The 18,099-nt window shown below is 40.5% G+C and overlaps 1 protein-coding gene across 1 annotated transcript; it reads left to right on the top strand.

Annotated features, from left to right (window-relative positions):
• The first annotated feature begins 5,317 nt into the window (after positions 1-5,317).
• LOC129117888 (serine/threonine-protein phosphatase 4 regulatory subunit 3B-like) lies at positions 5,318-12,892 on the top strand. The gene is given in 12 exon segments (XM_054628855.1): positions 5,318-5,507; positions 5,510-6,066; positions 7,288-7,365; positions 7,567-7,680; positions 8,490-8,606; positions 8,799-8,930; positions 9,576-9,678; positions 10,125-10,283; positions 10,941-11,110; positions 11,457-11,596; positions 12,050-12,224; positions 12,809-12,892. Coding segments are annotated over 12 exon segments (2,019 nt in total).
• The last annotated feature ends 5,207 nt before the right edge of the window (positions 12,893-18,099 follow it).

The raw sequence follows: 18,099 nt of genomic DNA, 5'->3' as shown, positions 1-18,099 counted from the left end.
CTATGGCCTTACCAAAAGAATTTCAGTCTAAAACTAAGGCATCTCCTCATTCTCCTTCCATATGGGACTCGACTCCTTCTTTACTGACCTTGGTGTCTTCATGTTGTTTCTCTATGTATCTTCCCTCTGACCTTTTCTTTCACTTGAAAGAGAATTGAGGTCTGCAGGTCTCATTTAAAGAGTTAATATCTTGCCCAGAGCCTGCAGATGGTCATATCATCCCTGACGAGCACTCACGGTGATAAATTTCAGGCCGCGTTGGGAGGAGAGTGGGGGAGGGCGGTGCCTGTGTCAGAATCTCAGGGGGCCTGGGCCAGAAGGGCAACGGCTGCTCTGGCTGCATGGCTGGTCTTTTGTTTTCTGTTGTGCTCAATTTCAGCTATGGGCTGATGGCTTCTCCCTATTTCAGGCAGTTCCTGGTGAAACTCAGCAGTAGTAGAATTTCAGCCAGGCCACAGGCCGGTCTTGCCGTGCTAGGGGGGGAAGAGGACCGGCTTGGCAAGCGCTACATCAGAGCATGGCCTGGCCCTGTCAGGACAGAGCCTGGCATGCTCCCCGGGAAGGTGCCTGGCCCCTCTGGGTTGCACAGGCTGCAGAGCCGCCTCTGATTTCAGCTGCGTGATTTCCTGCGGCGCTGGGACAGCCCCTCGGCCAGATGACTCGGCATCTGGTGCTGGCGTTGTTCATGGTGGAGGGGTTTTTTTCTGGCAGCCGTGCTGGGGAAGAGAGGGGTGGCAGTCAGGATCTCAGCGGCCCATGGCCTTCCCTCCCCTTGCCGAGCAGGCGCTGAGGCCCGGCCCGGCCTAGCCCCTCCCTGCCGATCCGTGCAGGCTGCAGCCAAGCGGGCCCGGCCCTGACTGCATTTCGTCACCTGTTCAAGGCCGGAAGAAGAAAAGAACCTCCCGGGCTTTGTTCGCCTTTACATGTGTATTCACGAGGTACATCTGACTTCTTCAGTGGATTAATAATGTGTCAATATTCAAAACTAGCCACTGATTATTTTTGTCAGATCCAAAGGAAGCTGCTAAGGTCCTTGCAGGGAATCACTTTGGTAACTGATGGATTTTTTTTTTTTTAACTAAAAACCAAGCTAAACAACAAGGCCTCCCCATACACACACTCATACTCTAACAAAAGAAACCCTCAAAACGCCAGGGAAAGAGAAAAACAACATCTGACCATATGGTGGGGAGGAACAAAATGGCACCTGGCTTCTTCTCAGGGAAGAAAAAACCCAATAGGTTCACACAGTAGCTCAGGGAAGAAAAATCAGATAGGAACCTGGTGAATCTCTGATGTTGGTCTCCTCCTCACAGTAGATTAAGCTGGTGTATTTGATGTAGTTTCTCTTGTGAGTTCAGCTTTTCTGAGGTCTGGTGCTAGGATGGAGGAGCTCCTTGGCTCCCTTCTAGTCCTCTGCTTCTCCCATCATCTCACTGATGTCAGACCAAAACCAAACTGAACAGTTCAGGAAAAAAAATAACAAAAAAACTGTGGAAGGTTTGCTGTCAAAGCCTCCAAGGCCAGGGAAAGGAAAAAAACATTTAGTGCCTAAGCTAACAAAAACAAAGCTAGCTAAGCAAAAAAGTCTGCCTGTCTGCAGGGAACCATGGATGCCCAGGAGTGAGGCTTTGATGAAAGCCTGCACAAGAGCCCCCAGGCTCAACCTTAGCCCCAATGCTCAACCTCCACCCCCAGAACCACCTGAAAACTACATCAACAATTTCTGGGCATAGAGCAGATGATTAGGGAATAGAGTATCATCATAAAATCACCCCAAGACAGCATGGAGCAGGTAATGACCAGGCTGTTCCTTGTTGGGAACTGTCTTTGCCAATGCTTGGGCATCTGTGCATGCCTCTAGTGTAAATCCTTCATATTTATTTATTGTTTCCAAAACATATCTGTTCTTCAGGCTCTTAATTGTTTTAAAGAACAGCAAAGCCATTAAGAAGTCCCAGAATGCACTGACAATCAGTGGGATTCAGGGTGTGCCTCTGGTTCTGACAAGGACATCTGAGCTTCTTAATTTCCAAGCGTTTCTGAATGACATATTGATTAGGCTGTCACTGAAGGATACCCTGGATATCTAGGCAGGGCAGGACTGAGACACTCTAAAGAGCCAACTCTGATAACGTGAAACATGCCTAGGTTTTTAATGAAAACCCAAGAAATAAGTAAAGCCATTATAAACCAACCAACAAAAATTGTACCACACACCCCATGCCCAAACAGTCCCAGCTGAATCCATCTTTAACTAATAAAGGAGTTGGTGAGCAAACCATCTGTCAGCACAAGCTGGGAACTTTCTGTGCCCCAAGTCCTGCCTCTGGCTCTCAGAGCTGGTGCTGGTCTTCAGCAAACACCAGCATTTTGAGGCTAAAGAAGATGCTGTAGTGTTGCAGTGTGATTATTTCTGCCCCTGCGATGTATGGAGAGCTAAGGCACAACTTGCATGGATGCACCAACCTGGGAATGTCCTCAGGTCTGCAGTGCTGCATAGAGGAGTTACGCAGTCAGATTAACAACCTAGGGGGAAAAGTGTTTGTCACACTTGCAAATCTTGTTCTTCTGTGTCTCACTTAAAGACAAAAAATCATCCACAGTCTTGTGAGAGCAGCTGCCTGCACACCACCATCTCTGTGAATGGAGCTGAGCTGGTCTTTATAAAACCAGAATTTTAAAAAGTGGGAATTATTCCTAGCTGACTAAATACTTGGTTTCAAAATTGTCACTTCATAGCTAATATCTGTAAGCTTTAGCCAGTCTTTTAAAAAGTCCTTTATTTTCCATTTCAAATTGATGTTTTTTATGAAATGCTTTCATCACTTCCTCCTCCCCACCATCTCCACAAATGGAAAGACAGATCTCTGGTTCATTGGAGACCAAATATCCTTCAATTCATATTTCACAAAGTATTTTGCATGTTTTAATGGAGTAGGTAGAAATATTTTTCTTGGTTTATGACATTTTAATTGAAGTGAAAATCCAGAGCTGAGCATTTTCATAAAATGAAAATTAAAAATATGTGACTAGGCTTGAAACATTTTACTTCTAATCTCTCTCATTTATTATACTTGCTTTCTCTTTTTTTAGAAAAGTATTTCAAAGGCAAAAGGAAGCAGAGTACCAGAACTATGAAAAGAAGATACATAGCATAAAGCTCAAACAAGAAATTCCTCAAAACTGACTTCTACCATGATTATTTTACTAAAAATAAATCAACATCTTCCAGTAAAAACTTTATATTAAAGTGATTCTGACCAGAAAAAGTATCACAATTTGTTCCTGCATATAGTCTACTGTTTTCTAAAGGCCTCTGGAAAATTTTGTGTGTTGTTTTCCATGGGACTCATTCCATGCCTATTTCAGATGCATTTTTCCATTGATGCCGAATTGATTTTTGCCTTTTTTTCTTATATGTTCTCTGCATTCTTTACAGATGTATTTGTAGCCTATTAGTGCTATAAAGTTAGCTTTTGTAGGTAGGGTTCTGAATTGTTCATTATTGTAATAAATTCTTATACTTAATTTATGTAATAAGTTATGGAGTTAAATGTGCTGAAATAGGAATGTGTGCCCGCTAGAGGGGGGGTGGTGATATCTGGGCGAGGGAATTTTCTTGAAAACTACCTCATGAGATGATGACATAAATATGAAATATGATTGGAAGACTAACCAGCCAATGAAGCCTCAGAACTCTAGAATGATTGTCCAGAAATGCACCATCTTATGGACCAACTGATTGAGAGTGCATCAACCCTGTCACTTTAAGAGACTTTAAGACCCCTGGGTGCTGAGCACCTGGGTCTTTCTGCAGAGCCGGTGTCCAAGGAAACACTCTATGTAGCACACAGTTTTGTTAGTTTGTAACTCTGACTTGCCGCATAGGCCCCAGGCTTACCCTGGGGTCTCGTCTTCATAACATTAGTGTATTCATTCGCCCAGTGCTTTTCCTTACCTTTTTGCCTGGACAGAAAGATAAAATATATTCCAGAGCCAACACAGGGTAAGAGGTACAGTTATTACTGTTTTTATATCTCTTCCAACTCATAGGATCATAGAATGGCTTTCATGGGAAGGCACTTAAAGATTATCCTGTTCCAAACCCTCTGCCATGAGCAGGGATGCTTCTCACTAGACATAATTGCTCAGAGCCCCATCCAGCCTGGCCTTCAACACTTCCAGGGATGGATCGTCTAATACCTGGATAAGAAAGTTGTCCTCTACACGTTCCAGGAGTGCCCTTGGTTGCTTGCAGCCAGCTGTATTCCTTTCTCAGTAGATGTTGGTGAGGTAGGTGTTAAAGAATACATTCAGTGCAGGTAACTCGGGATACAGCTGCAGTACAAGATGCAGGTTGAGCTCTGGGGGGGGCAGGAGCCCAAGCCCAAGGCAAGAGGCCATGAACTACCCTTTGCATTACAAACGGCACAGGGACCTGTGGGGCAGCCAGGGGACTCAGACACAGTAGGAGTTGATGAGCCCAGACCTTCATGACCTTATACAGTGAGGGGATAAAAGCACAGGAGTTTCTTTATTCAAGGTTCCTCCTCAGAGGTGCCAGCTTGAGTTGTTATTTTGTTATTTAGTTACTGAATCATGATTAAACTGTTTTGAGGATCTGGACGTCTGAGACTCTGCTATGGGAAACCCAGGGTTAAGCAGGTAAGGAAACCTAGTCTGACTGCGTGAGAGTGAGGATACAGCTGTGAAAGCCTTTAGTCCCACATGAGGTGATGTGAGAGTGACTCCAGAGTGGCTCTTGGGTGGCTGGACAGGGAGGTTTCCTTAACACTTCCTAGCCTCTTGCTTCTGAAAAGCCCATAGCCCTCAGCTGCAGTGCAGTTGGGGAAGTGTCCCAGCTTGCTTCCATGATATCAATTTGATCATAGCTAGGTTTGGAAGGGACCTAAAAGCTCATCTGGTTCCAATGCCCCAGGGACATCTTCTACTAGACCATGTAGCTCAAAGCCCCATCAAGCCTGGCCTTCAACACTTCCAGGGATGGGGCAGCCACAACCTCTCTGGCCAACCTTTGCCAATGCCTCACCACTCTTATTGTCCAGCATTTCTTCCTAATATCCAGTAGAAACAGCTTAAGGCTGTTACCCCTCTTCCCCTCTTCCGTGCCCTTGGAAAGAGGCTCTAAGAGCCTGTAAGAAGGCTGCCCTCCAGCCTTTTTACAGGCCCCCAGCAGGTACTGGAAGGGGCTCTAGAGGTTCTAAAAGGTCAACAACAGACAACAGCCATTGGTCACTTGCCGTGACCCTGGACAGTCATGAACCCAACATTCTGGAGTCTGGGAGTTAGAGGGATGGACCAATCAGCAGGCTCCGATCCAAGTGACATCACAATGACTGAAGAACACCTGAGGCAGTTGGAAGGGCAGAGCATCAGGAGGACAATGCAGAGTGGGTTCCTGTCTTGCTTCCCTCTTGTCCCCTTTGGGTATTGGTGTCATTCTCTGGAAGTTACCCAGGACCTTCTTGAGTCAGAAGAGGAATGCCTAAAGAAATGGGTAGAATTAGTCATTTGATAGACCTTCCCACCTGTGAACTCCACAGACTTGGAGAGATTGCAGACCTAGTGACTTCTGTTCGCCTCTCACGCATCCGTAAGCAAAAGCTAGCACTGGCCTTGAAGAACGAAGGCTATATTCCAAAGCTTCTACAGCTTTTCCAAGTCTGTGAGAGTGTAAAGAACACTGAAGGCTTGCATCTTCTGTTTGACATTGTGAGAGGAATTTTGTACCTGGACAAAGCCATTCTGTTTGAGGTGATGTTTTCTGATGAGTGTATTCTGGGTGTTGTTGGATGCCTTGAATATGATCCTTGTTTGGCTCAGCCAGGATGGCACAGGGAATTCTTAACCAAAACAGCAAAGCTTCAGGAGGTTATTCCTATCAGAGACCCTGAACTCAGGCAAAAAATCCGCCAGACGTGTAGGGCACAGTACATTCACGCCATCATCATGCCTAATCCATCGGATTTTGAAGCGGGTTTTCTTTCTACCCTCAATTCCTTCATCAGCTGCAGCAAAGAGGAGATTTTACAGGCATTGCAGGTAAGTGTTTTTTAATGTGGCTTAGATGGGATCTGTAGAGATCCCTCTGGCTATAGTTCGGAAATGGTTTAAAGCTGGTGAACACTGTGTAAGTTAATCATAGGCACAATGTTTTGAATGCTTTCCCTTTTTTCTGATACCTTGGATTTTTTGTATTTTCAAAATGATAAATTTCAGGTGAATATCTTAATACTTTTTATTGTCTGTAACAAAATAAAGTCCTTCTCTTTGATTGACAAACAAACCTTTGGAGCTGGTTTTGTATAAGTATTTAAGGAACATGCAACTTCCAGTATTTCATTCCAGGGACATTTATTACACTGTTTTCCATGTAAAGGGGTGCAGAGGAATGGGTGGACAGATATGACAGAAAGTGCCAAAACACTTGAGAGATTATGATGTTCCTGGGTTTCTTGGAGTGTAGAGAACGAAATGCTTAACACAAAGTGTAGTGTTGTCCTATATATCCTTAAATATCTTATACCAGTAGAGGATGTGAATCTGAAAAGCACATAATAGTCACAAAAGTTTCCCATCTTGGCAAAGCAGAGTGCCTGCATGTGAGAGAGCTGGTTTTGCTGATAGTAAGATTCAGGAGAATGTGGCTGCAGCCAAATTGCAATCTGTTAATGGAGATGGACTGAAAAGGTGCTTTGCAATGCTGCGGATCCAAAAGAGGGAAACTGATCCCTTGGGATGTTCACAGTGTAGTAGGAATGGTGCAGGTACAGTAGGGCCAAAGCTTTCTCTTGGTTAACACTTTTTACATGAGAAGTGTTCCAGTTGCTTCCCTAGAAGTTGATGTGCAAAGTGCTCTGAGGGAGTCTGAAACAAATTAGGACTGTCCTTCTCTGTCCTTTTGATGTGTGTGTGGGTGTAGCAAATCCCACAGGGAGTCTGTGGGCTTTGGCAGAACTGCAAAGCATAGGAGTGGCACAGCAGAGAAAGAAAGGAAATATCACACTGTAGGGACAAATTTAGGGATCAGCTTTAGGGATCATCCCCTGTGCCCAGCTTTACCTGTGGCTCTGGTGTCCTGGAGATGCTTCAGCTGCACAGGAGGAGGTCTGAAAGTGCAGGAAATGATCCTGCTGGATGTGTACTCTAGTATTTGCCTTCTTTGTGATAAAAAATAATGGCAGTGTGGGATCCTAGAAAGATCATATTTTCACTTTCCAGAAAGGCTCTGTGTAATTTGTGTTCTTTTTGCATGCTCCACAGAAAGATGAGGAATTTTTGCCTGAAGTTTTTGCACAATTAACAAATGAAGCTACTGCTGGTGAGCAACAATGTGAATTGGTAAGTCAGCAGTCTTGGTGGTTCCTCAAAGGCTTTAAATGAGAGGGATGAAGTAGAAAGCAAAACTGTCCTTAGAGTTCTGCAGTCTTAGAAGTATTTCTAAGAGGCAGTACAGCCTCCAGTACAAATTGTAACTGTTTCCTCCTTTCAGAGAGTTTTCTGACTCAAATACATAAGACTTTTTTTTTTCCTGTGCACCAGATGAAGTTTTTCAAGGAATTCTGTGCCTTTTCTTTCACATTACCTGAGAAAAGAGATGAATTTCTTCAAACTTTGGCAAAGTTGGGATTTCTTCCAACTCTTGAAATGTTAATGGTAAGTGAAAACTTAGAATTGGTTTTAATAAAACGAGAAAAGTGAGAGAAGCCCACAGCCATCAGCCATGGAGCCTTTTCTCTTTTTTTTTTTTTTTTTTTTTTAATTATTATTTTTATCTGCTGAGCACCTTTTTGTAAGCCTGGTTGGAGAGTATTGCTCTGCTGAGAGTGGAGTTTTCTGGTAATGTCCAGAATCCAGAAGCTGCCCACAGTTCTGCTCTGGAGTAGCCTGGCTTCACTGCTCTTACTATTTTTACTTTTCAGACTTCATGATGAAAAAGTCTGAGGGCTGTGAAGTCCCTGTGACAAGGCAGTCAAAAGGTGAAAAAGACTTTTTCATGTGGAAGCTTGATTGTTGTTTTTTTTAATCAGAGAAAATCACATCCCTCAAAGAAAGTTTTGGATTCTTGTTGCCTGTAAATGGGCACAGAAACTGTGGTACACCTTGATTTGTACAGTTGGTCCTTTAGTATAAAATTAATAAATTGTGGATAGCAGGCATAGAATATCAATAAATTTAGATATTGAAGCAAGTAGGATGTTGTGAATGTTTCTAGCCTAAGTTAGGGCTCTCAAATACACAGAAAGCCTTGTGCCCTTTCTAAAGGAGGAAAGTAGTAGGGAAAGGATTTGCCTGGTTCCTTGTTGTTTTTCTGTAACTATATTATCATGTTTCTCATGAAAATTTTTGTAACAAAATGTTCTCCAGTTTTTAAACTGTCTCCTCTTTGCAACTTCACGTGATAATAAGTACCAAACTTTATTTACTCCAACAAATTAATCTTTTTTTTTTTTTTTCTTTGTGAGGGAATGGGTGATCTGCAAGTTAGAGCTGCTGCTACCGATATATTGTCTTATCTAGTAGAATTTAGTCCAGCCACCATCCAACAATTTGTAATGCAAGAGGCCCAGCAGAGTGAGAATGTAAGTAAAAGTGGTTTGGAGTTTGTTGAATATACCATTTCTAGGGCAAACAGGAAAATAATCAGAAAAATAAAACCTAAATTTCTGTGTTTTGTTTTAATTCTTATTTTAAAAAAATTGAAGAAAGTGGGGAACTCATTCTATTCTTGTGAGTAATTATTTTGTGATTTCTTTCTTTGGGTTTTTTTGCAGGATACCCAACTCATCACTGAGGTCATTGAGCAGATAATCTGTAGTCCAAACCCTGAGTTTGGAGGACATAATCAGTTAATGGAGATTTTGTGTGCTCTGATTGATCCAGAAAAAATGCTGGCCATAGCTAGTGTAAGAGAACGTGAATGGCAGAAAACATGATACTGTCTTGGTAAACTTAAAAGCCTGATATTCTCTATTGCTGTTATTGTGGGCAGAGGATAAAAAATTATAGGGTTTTTTAAATTGAGTGGAGTGTGGTCTGATAGAGACTTTAAATAAGCAAAAGATAAGCTAATTTTGCTGATGAAAGGTATGTGGGTCATTGAGCCAGTATTAAACCACACAATCCCACATGCCAGTGCCATAGCACTGTCTGACCATAGCTCTCTCATCTGGATGATAAATCCTTAAAGATTTTAATACATTGTTATGTACCAGAATACCTGTAAAATGGTTTACAGGTTCTTCTGAGCAAAACTACATGCACTTCAGAATGGTTTAAGTACACTTTGTCAAGCACTTTGAGTCACTGATGTTTTTTCCAGTATATATTTGCATCCATGCTGGGAATTCTTTTAGTGATAGCTAGGTTGTTTGGAGACACAAGAAACAAAAGTTTGTCCCAAAATAAAGAAATTGATCTCATGTGAAGACAGTGCTGCAGATTCAAAGAACTCAGTAGAATTCCTTGTAGGATGTTTCTTCTGTTACTACTCTTTAATTTAAAAGGTTGTATGTGAATGCCAGTGTTTAATGAAGTTATTGTTGTTTTAGAATTTAGAAATATTTGAATTTCTCGATATCTTCTACGACCGTTACATCCATGTTCTTACAGTGCCACTTCTGGCTGATACATCAGAAGAATGGTATGAAATAGGTAATGACAATTTAAATTTTTTTCCCTTTGAAGGGCCTTACAGTCCTGCTAACAGCCATAGACCTGTGATGCCTGCCTGCAAGCTGCTGTTCCTCCAGGGACAGGGATTCTGGGGGCAGGACTTTTCATAGCCCTTTCCTGAAGCTGTGAATGCTGATATAGCTTGATGGTCTACTTTGTAAAGATGCGCTTCCTTCATGTATATTGAGAATAATGCCATCGTTTTACTAGTCTAATTTTAAAGAATATTTACTGTAAAGGCAAAAAAGCCACAGTTGTGTTTGTTGTTTTGCTCTGACTCAGTGTCCTGCTTCCCAAAGCAATCCAGTAAAACAAAAAGTCCACTAAAAATATGTCAGGAACTGCAATAGCAACTGAGCTCAGTGTACTTTGATAGTACATTATTTATTTTTTTGTACAACTTATGGCATTACTTTTTCTTGTAGATAATTATCAAACAGCAGAAATACTTGCCTCAGTTTTGGAGCTGTTGTCTTTTTGTGTGGAACGGCACAAGTATCACATGAAGATTTTCATTATCAAGAAAGATCTCCTAAGAAGAACACTGGTCTTGATGAAATCCAAACACAAATTTCTGGCCTTGTGTGAGTATGGAACTGTCATGATTTCCTTTTTCAAGGCTTTGTGTGTCCTGTGTGGAAGGTGTACCAGTACCAATGTACACTTGAACTCAGAATTCCTGTTCATTTGCTGGGTTTTACAGGCTACAATTAAGTAATTTAAGTAATTTGGAAAAAAATTAGGTAGCAGCTGTTAGTAAGCACAGACCAATGCAGTTTCTTGTGGGAAGAGGATTGTTGTCTCCTTTCAAATCTTCAAATCTCTACAGAGATCCTTTCAAAACTTCATGACAGGATCCTTTGTAATCAGATTTCCTGCATCATTTCAGTGGAAATTGTGTCCTTTCTTAATAATGTCCTAAATCTGGTTCTCCTTGTGGAGAGTGAATGAAATTCTGTGCACCAAGATCTTTAAAGACTTAGGGCTTGTTCTGGGAGGGGAACAAGGACAAAAGCACAGTGGGGAGTTAATAGTTGAACTTTATGCATGCTGGAATGCATTGCTGCTGGACTTGAGAAAGAAATCCATGGTTCCTGAAAAGGTGACCAGTCAACAAATCTGCTTCTGCACTTTGGGGTGCATCTTCCTCTTGGGGTAACACCAGGTTTTTCAATTCTTCCACAATAAGGTGAGAGCCTGGCATGTGGTTGTTGAATGCTTGAATGTCTTTCTTCACACAGGTGCTCTTCGCTTTATGAGGAGGATAATTGGTCTGAAAGATGAACTTTATAACCATTACATCACTCTGGGAAACCTGTTTGAACCAGTTGTAAATGCTGTGTTGGACAACAGGAATAAGTGCAACCTGCTCAAGTCTGCTTCGATGGAGCTGTTTGAATTCATCCGAAAGGTGAGTTCACCAGCAGCCTTAGCACCAACACGTCCAGGACCTCGCAGGGCAAGAGGCAAAAGGCAGACTTTTCCAAGATAGCAAACATCCTGTTTTGCTAGAAGAGTCACAAATGGAACTGGGACGTTGCTGAGTCTATCGTCTATTTCTAAGGGAAGTTTAATAATTCTTTCTAGATCTCAGCTTTTTTCCTAAGAATAAATCTGATTGCTTCCTGTTTGCTCTTGATAACAATATTTTGGTTCTGGACAAGGAAGCAGTTACTTTCCAAAGTAAAAAGTTAAAAGCTTTCTGACTTTCTGTATGTGAACATTTGAGACTGAAACCCTGTATTGTTCTTATTCAGGAGAATATTCAGTTCCTTATTGCACATATAGTTGAGAACTTCTCTGATGCATTGGAATCTGTCAAATACATTCACACATTCCAGGGACTGAAGACAAAATATGAGCAAGAAAAATACCAGCAAAATGAGAAACTGAACAGGTATGGCCCAGTTTCTGTCTTATGAGGCTGCCAGTGACTGCCATTCTGCAGGCCTGCTGGTTAGTTTTTAATTTCCCAAAGAGCAGCAGAGGCAGGTGGCTGGGATTGGGGTTGGATTTCATTCTTGCTGAAAACTGCTTGAGTTAGAGTAAACCTCCATCTACCTTTCTTTGAGAAGAGCTGATGTGGTCAGTAGATTAAATGTTCTGTTCAGAAAACTCTCAGCTTTATGAAGAGCATAATCTTGCTTTGTTCTTCTGAGTCAGGATTCAGTCTGCCTCATTATCAGTCTGCCTGGATATTTGTGAAGCTTCTGGTGCAGATAGAATCAGGGCTGGAGCTGGATTGCCTTCTCCAAGTCAATTAATTCTAAAGCTTTGGAAGCCATTTATGACCTGTCTGAGTCTGAAACATCAGGCAAAGCTTCAATCACTTGTCCTATGTCTCTTGCAGTGTCTCCTTCATATTGCCTGGTGAGACATTTGTAAAAGAAGCAGCAGTCTCACAGGTGGATGAAGATGTGCAGTTCAGTGAAGGTGAAGAGAAGGCAGCTCCAACATCACCAGCAAGCTCCAATGGTTCCTATCCAACATATACAACCCTGACAAGAGTGGTGACAGCCCCCAAGGTGGGAGAGAACTTTTATGGAAGCTCCTGTCCTCATGTAGAACAGTAGAGCAGCATCGTGGAGCTTTACTGGGTGTAATGTGGAACAGTCAGCAATAGCCTTGTACAGGGTACCTTAGTTAGGGACAAATTCACCCAAATCTCTGACTAGTTTCACTAAGAGTGAAACTCTGACTAGTTTGGGGTAAGGTTCAAGGAGGATAAGGTGGGACTGGGGTCTGTTGTTAATCTGGTGGGCACAGGTTAATTTTGCCTCTTCTGCATGATTGAACTGTTACTCCTTGACTTTCTTCCCTGCCCAGCTGGTGCCCTGTGTGTGTGATATACAGATAAGATTGCCTTTTTTGGAATCTATTGCCCATCAGGGAATTTATAAGTGTTTTTAAGCAGACAAAATGCAGGAAGTGGTACCTCTTTTGTGCCTTTTACAGCTGAGAATTATTTGAATCTTAACTTCTGAGCAGCTACAGAAAACTGTGGCAAGAATTTTATTGCTTACTCTTAAGACTTGGGGGTAAAAGAGATGTGCAGCGTATATTTTTTCAATGTGGGAATTTCATTTTATTACCTTTTTCTAATTACCAGAGAGGTCTATTTGAAGTATTTGGTTATCCTGATGATGAAGATGATGAGACATCGCCAAAGAAAAGAGCTCATCTGGATTCCTAAAGGAAACTGAAAATTTTAAATATGAACTTTTATTATGGGCTTTCCAGTGCTGCAACTGTTTAATGTTAAAATACGGAACAAGCTGCAATAGACCTTTCTTCTAATAGACAATCACATAGACCTTTCTTCTAATATATGTTATTATACAATATTAATGCAATGTAGTGGCAATATATGTTTATAATACTATACAATACAATACAATATAATATAACTAACATAAATAATATTAAAAAATATAGTAGTAATATATAGTAACATATGTTAGCTCTATTTCTCATGGATTAGTTTAATGTGAAGCCATTCCTATGTTTTGAAGATTTAGTTAGTAGTTAGTTTAAGGTAGTGGATAGTTTTAATTGTAGCTCTTGTTTGGAAAAAATTCCTTTCTGTATAGATATATAAAATAGTTTGTTCCATCAAACAAGTTTATTTTGTATTAAAGATCCCAATGTACTTGTTTTATGCCATTTGTAAATATATGGCAATATTAATGCTGAGCTGTAAAATTCAGGAATTACAATTGGACTCTGTAATTTTGTAAGATGTGTTATTTGTAAGTTATATTTTAATAAAAAGTTACATGAAACCTGACTGGGTGGGTTTGCTTCCTTTCCTGTGACTTACTGTTGTAGTCAGTGATGTCATGCCCTGTGCAAAGGGTAACCCCATTCTTGGCTTCACTTTCAATCTGTCAGGGCCAAGCCAGAACAGGGTTTTAAAAAGATTTCTACTCTTTTGAAACTGAATTGCAGGTGACATCTCAAACTTTGCAACTAAAGCAATTATTTTTGCCTAAAGTTGCTTTATTTTAGCACATTTCAGTATCTGGTTGTCTATAGGGTCTCAAGAGGCTGAGGCCAGTTGTTGAACAAGTCTTCACTTGCAGGGATGCTCAGCAGCCCTGCTGCTGAACACATCAGTGAGTTTCCAGCATTGACTTTCTGGGAAGTCAATGTCCATGTAATTTGAAATACTGATATATAAGTACTGAGCTGCTTGTCTGAAAATTCTGTAAAACTAAGTGTAAAATTAGAAAACAAATCCTTTTGCTTATTGATGGTGAAATTTATTCTCAAAACATCCATCTTTTCTTGGTGTCTGTGATGAGCTTCTCAAAACCAAGTTGCTTCCTTCCGACTACTTTGCCTTTGAACTGAAAGACACCCTGAATCAGGGTGAAGCCAGCTTGAGCTTCTCTAGCAGTGCACTGTCTTTATGTTCTGTGCTTCCAACCCTCCCACTGACTTGGCTTTTCCATGGGAGGCAATTTGGCAGCTGATGGCAGCACCCACCCTTCCACATGCCTTGTTCTTCTCATATGTATCAGTGTCATGTCTCTTCTGTTCCCTTGGCTGAGGGATACAGAGGAAGGATTTCATCATTTGAAAACTCCCAAAGAGGAAAAAAAGAACAGAGCAAATTTTTTACCTATGTAAAATTAGACTTTTCAAAAGAAAAATTTTTTTTTTCCATTCAGCTGTGGGGAAAAAAAAATCCCTGAGATTGATGGGAGCCTAAACAGTAGGTCACAGATTAAGAGCTAAAAAACATTTTAGCCATTCATTGGTTAAGTTATTGGTTATCACAGATGTAGCATTTATTCCCATTAAGTTGCAGCAATCCCCATTAATGTGACATTTCATCTTGCATCAGGAAAATGGGCTTTTCCAAAAACATTCTGTGTCTATCTGAACCACATGCTAAGGCCATGTGTTTGAGAAAACTTACTTTAAGATTTTATACTTTGGTCATCTTGGCTGGTAATGAAATGAGAAAAGAAAATAAGAAGCAATGAGATGCACTGCCAACTGAAATCACTTCAGCAGAAATCTGTAGCATATTTGTCAGAGCACTTTCTTTAGAAGAAACTCATTTTTATTCAACAGTATAAAAGAAATGTTCAGCTCCCAAACCTTATAGCTCAGGGGGAAATTTAATTATTATATCTAGAATAGTTTGTTAAACAATTTTTTAAAATACTTATTATTAAGGTTTCTGTGAGAAGCTGCCCTCTTGACTTCTCAGAGCTGATAATTACTGTGTCTGGAGAGAAGGGATAAAGAAATCGGGTAAGATTATCCATCCCTGAAATGAGATGGAGTGCTGCAGGGCAGGAGTGAAATGCAAAATTAGGTAAATTGAAAATGGATAAAATTTAGTTAAGTGGCGACATTTTATGCTGAAAATAAATTTATATTTAAAGAAAACAACAAAATCAAACCCAACTAAAACTCACCAAACTAGAATAAATGTAACAACTGTATGATGGCTCTTGACCAAGGCTGGCTTTTTAAGGGTACTCTAGACTAAAATATTTGAGTTGTTTACGTCAAAAGTGTGTGAATAGATACCACCTCCCCTGCCACACATACAGGGAAATTTAGACCTCAAAAAGAGAGAGTGCAGGAGCCATGAAATCATGAGGTCAAAGTGCTTCTGTGAATTATCTGTCTATTTAAGAAGATTTCTCTCTGCTAGAGAAATCTCTCTGTTACAGAAGTTAAGTAAATCTCTCTGCATGGAAAGTAAACCAGGTTACAAACACTTCTTTGTGGCTATTTAGTATAGCTCATGTTGGTGACTGTCCTATTGCAAATTAGAGAAGTGCAAAAGGATCAAGATTTCTCTAAACAAAATTAATGTGCAACCCTAACACTGGTTGCGTTTCTTGTCTCCAGAAAGCAGCAAAAATCTGGGTGATTTTATCTCTAAAGGTTCGATGTATGAGTGGATAAAAAAGTTTGTATTTGTGTGAGTGGAGGTTCAGGAATACACTAAATACATGGCTCTTCTGTATTTTCCAGCTAGCTGTGGCATCAGGATGGCTTGTTTTGGGTGACTCTTGTGTATATGCTAGACACTGTCACAAGAAGTACATGCAGCTTGCAGACTACTCACCACATAAAGCTACTTATTTTCTAGAGCCTTCTCTCTACTGACAACATTTAGGAGAGACTAAATTATGTAGCTGTATTTATGGAGAAAAAAATGCAGTTTCATCCTCTGAAGCTGTTGTATAAGGTAATTCTTTATTTCAGGAGTTTGCTGCAGATGTATTTCTGTTGTTGTGCTTTGACAGCCTGAGAGTTAATACACATCTTAAAGCAACCCTTGTGTTGTCTCTCTTCCTGTCTGTATTTCTGGTGGTCACAGATAACAAAGGCAGAGAGTATCATTCTGTGCCATATCACCATGCTTCTATCACTGAGACGTCTTTTTTGTTTGATTTCAGGTTTATGTGGTTACTATTTAGTGAATTAAAACACAGCTTCAACATGAAGGACCAAGATGTCAGAAAAGCTATTAATAATGATTATACAATTTATGGTTGTTATGCCCTGAAAGTACTCAAAGCATTAGATTCCTCAAATGCCCTAGCCAAATTAGATGGTTTTTTGTTTGTTTGTCTTGGGTTTTGTTTGTCTTGGTTTTTGTTTTGGTTTGGTTTGGTTTATTTCCTAATTTTCTGTTGTATCCTAATGTTTGTCACCTTCTTCCTCCTGTACTATGGAAGAGGCCACAGCTGCCTATACCTTTCCTCATCTTGACAGCATATTCTGCTGCAGTACTCCCACCTATAAAAGGAGGAGAAGGATCTCACCATAAGAAGTCACAGGAAAGTCATAGGGGAAAACCAACATGTATGAGCTAAGATGATGATGATGGATGATGCTCAGAAATGGAGAAAAAGTAATAGTGGAGGAAGACAAAGGAAGTAACTGGAGGGTGTCTTGTGGCAGGAGGTTTTTTAGAGAGCCAGTAAATGGGTGTTGGATATCCCTGTGGTCTGCCTTTATTAATCTTGTGGGCTGAGCAGTTCTGTGGAAGAGTGATTGCCTGATAGATATTTGCCATGACATCAGTGGGGTAAGGTTACAAACAATTGAGCTTGTTTAACAAGGCAAATATGAGAAATCAGGACATAAAAATGACTGGATATTGAGCCCTTTTATTCCAAATAAGGAAGAACTCTACAGTGATGAATCTGTTTTATCAAAATTGGGAAAACCAACAGAAAGGCAAGTTAGTAAGCTGAAGTCACATACATGTTGTAGTTTCACCTAGTGATTTCATTGTGTATAAACTTTTTTCATGCCCAGTAGGAATAAAAAATGAAGCTACATTTAGCATCCTTTTAGGTCAATCTGCTGTAATTCACTGAAATTTATTTTTCAATACCTCAAATATTCATTTGACATGGAGATCCTTCAGCTATGCCTTCCTGGCTATTTATCAGATGTGAGGAGAAGCTTTTTTTTTTTTCCTCCACATAAATGAGTCTTTATTAATTTCCTGTTTGGCTTATTTTTTCTAATAATTTGTTCCAATAAATACTGAGCACTTAGGCATAGTAACAGGCCAAGAGTAAACATCAGACTTTCTGACAGGGAAATATCACAAGACTGTGGAAATAGTACACAGTCTGATTCCATACATTTGCTTTGTGCATACCCCCTACTCTCATTGCATTTTCACCATCTGGGGATATGTCTCAATATTGACCACTCAGAGACAAATTCTTCATCCAAATTCTGCTATAAACAATACAAATATCCACTTAATTAGATATCTATTGTATTTTCTTCAGTAAGTCCTATTTATCTCTGTATTCATGAAGAAGTCCAAGGCAATATCCTACACCAGTGCAAATCAGTTGAAATTTCACAGCTATCCCCAGGAGTGTTCCAGAGTAGAAGTGTGAAGAGTTGAAGAAGTCCAACTGCCTTGAAACATTGTTGAAGTTGGCACCTCAACTGTAGGCTGTTGTAGCTTGGAGCAAATCTAAGCTACAGAAGACCATGTCTTTTCTTGGAAAGCAAATATGAGAACAGTTGGTTATTTTACCCCCAGAACACTGAAATAATTTATGGTCACTGTCTCTAGCAAGGGCCCAGATCCACAAAAACCAATGAAGCTGAATTGTTTGGGGTTTTTTGAATGTGAATAGCATATTTTGTCAGTGAATGGCATACTTTGTCCTGGCTTCATGTAGATGAGGCTTTTAAGTTTTGGCCTGTCAGGTGACAAGACAAGAGGACATTGGTAGTTTCTGAGTGAGTTCAGTGAGAAGCCTGCAGAGCCAAGGCAGCACTGCATGGAATGCAGGAGATGTAGCCAACCAAGCCCTAGGCCTGTGAAGGTTATCTGTCACTCTTAGTAGGAATTGTTTCCTTACCTGAGCAGAACTATTATTTGAGTAAACA

Source organism: Agelaius phoeniceus, chromosome 3 (assembly GCF_051311805.1).
Source record: "Agelaius phoeniceus isolate bAgePho1 chromosome 3, bAgePho1.hap1, whole genome shotgun sequence".
Classification (NCBI taxonomy): Eukaryota; Metazoa; Chordata; class Aves; order Passeriformes; family Icteridae; genus Agelaius; species Agelaius phoeniceus.
This window is presented reverse-complemented; position numbering and strand designations above follow the sequence as displayed.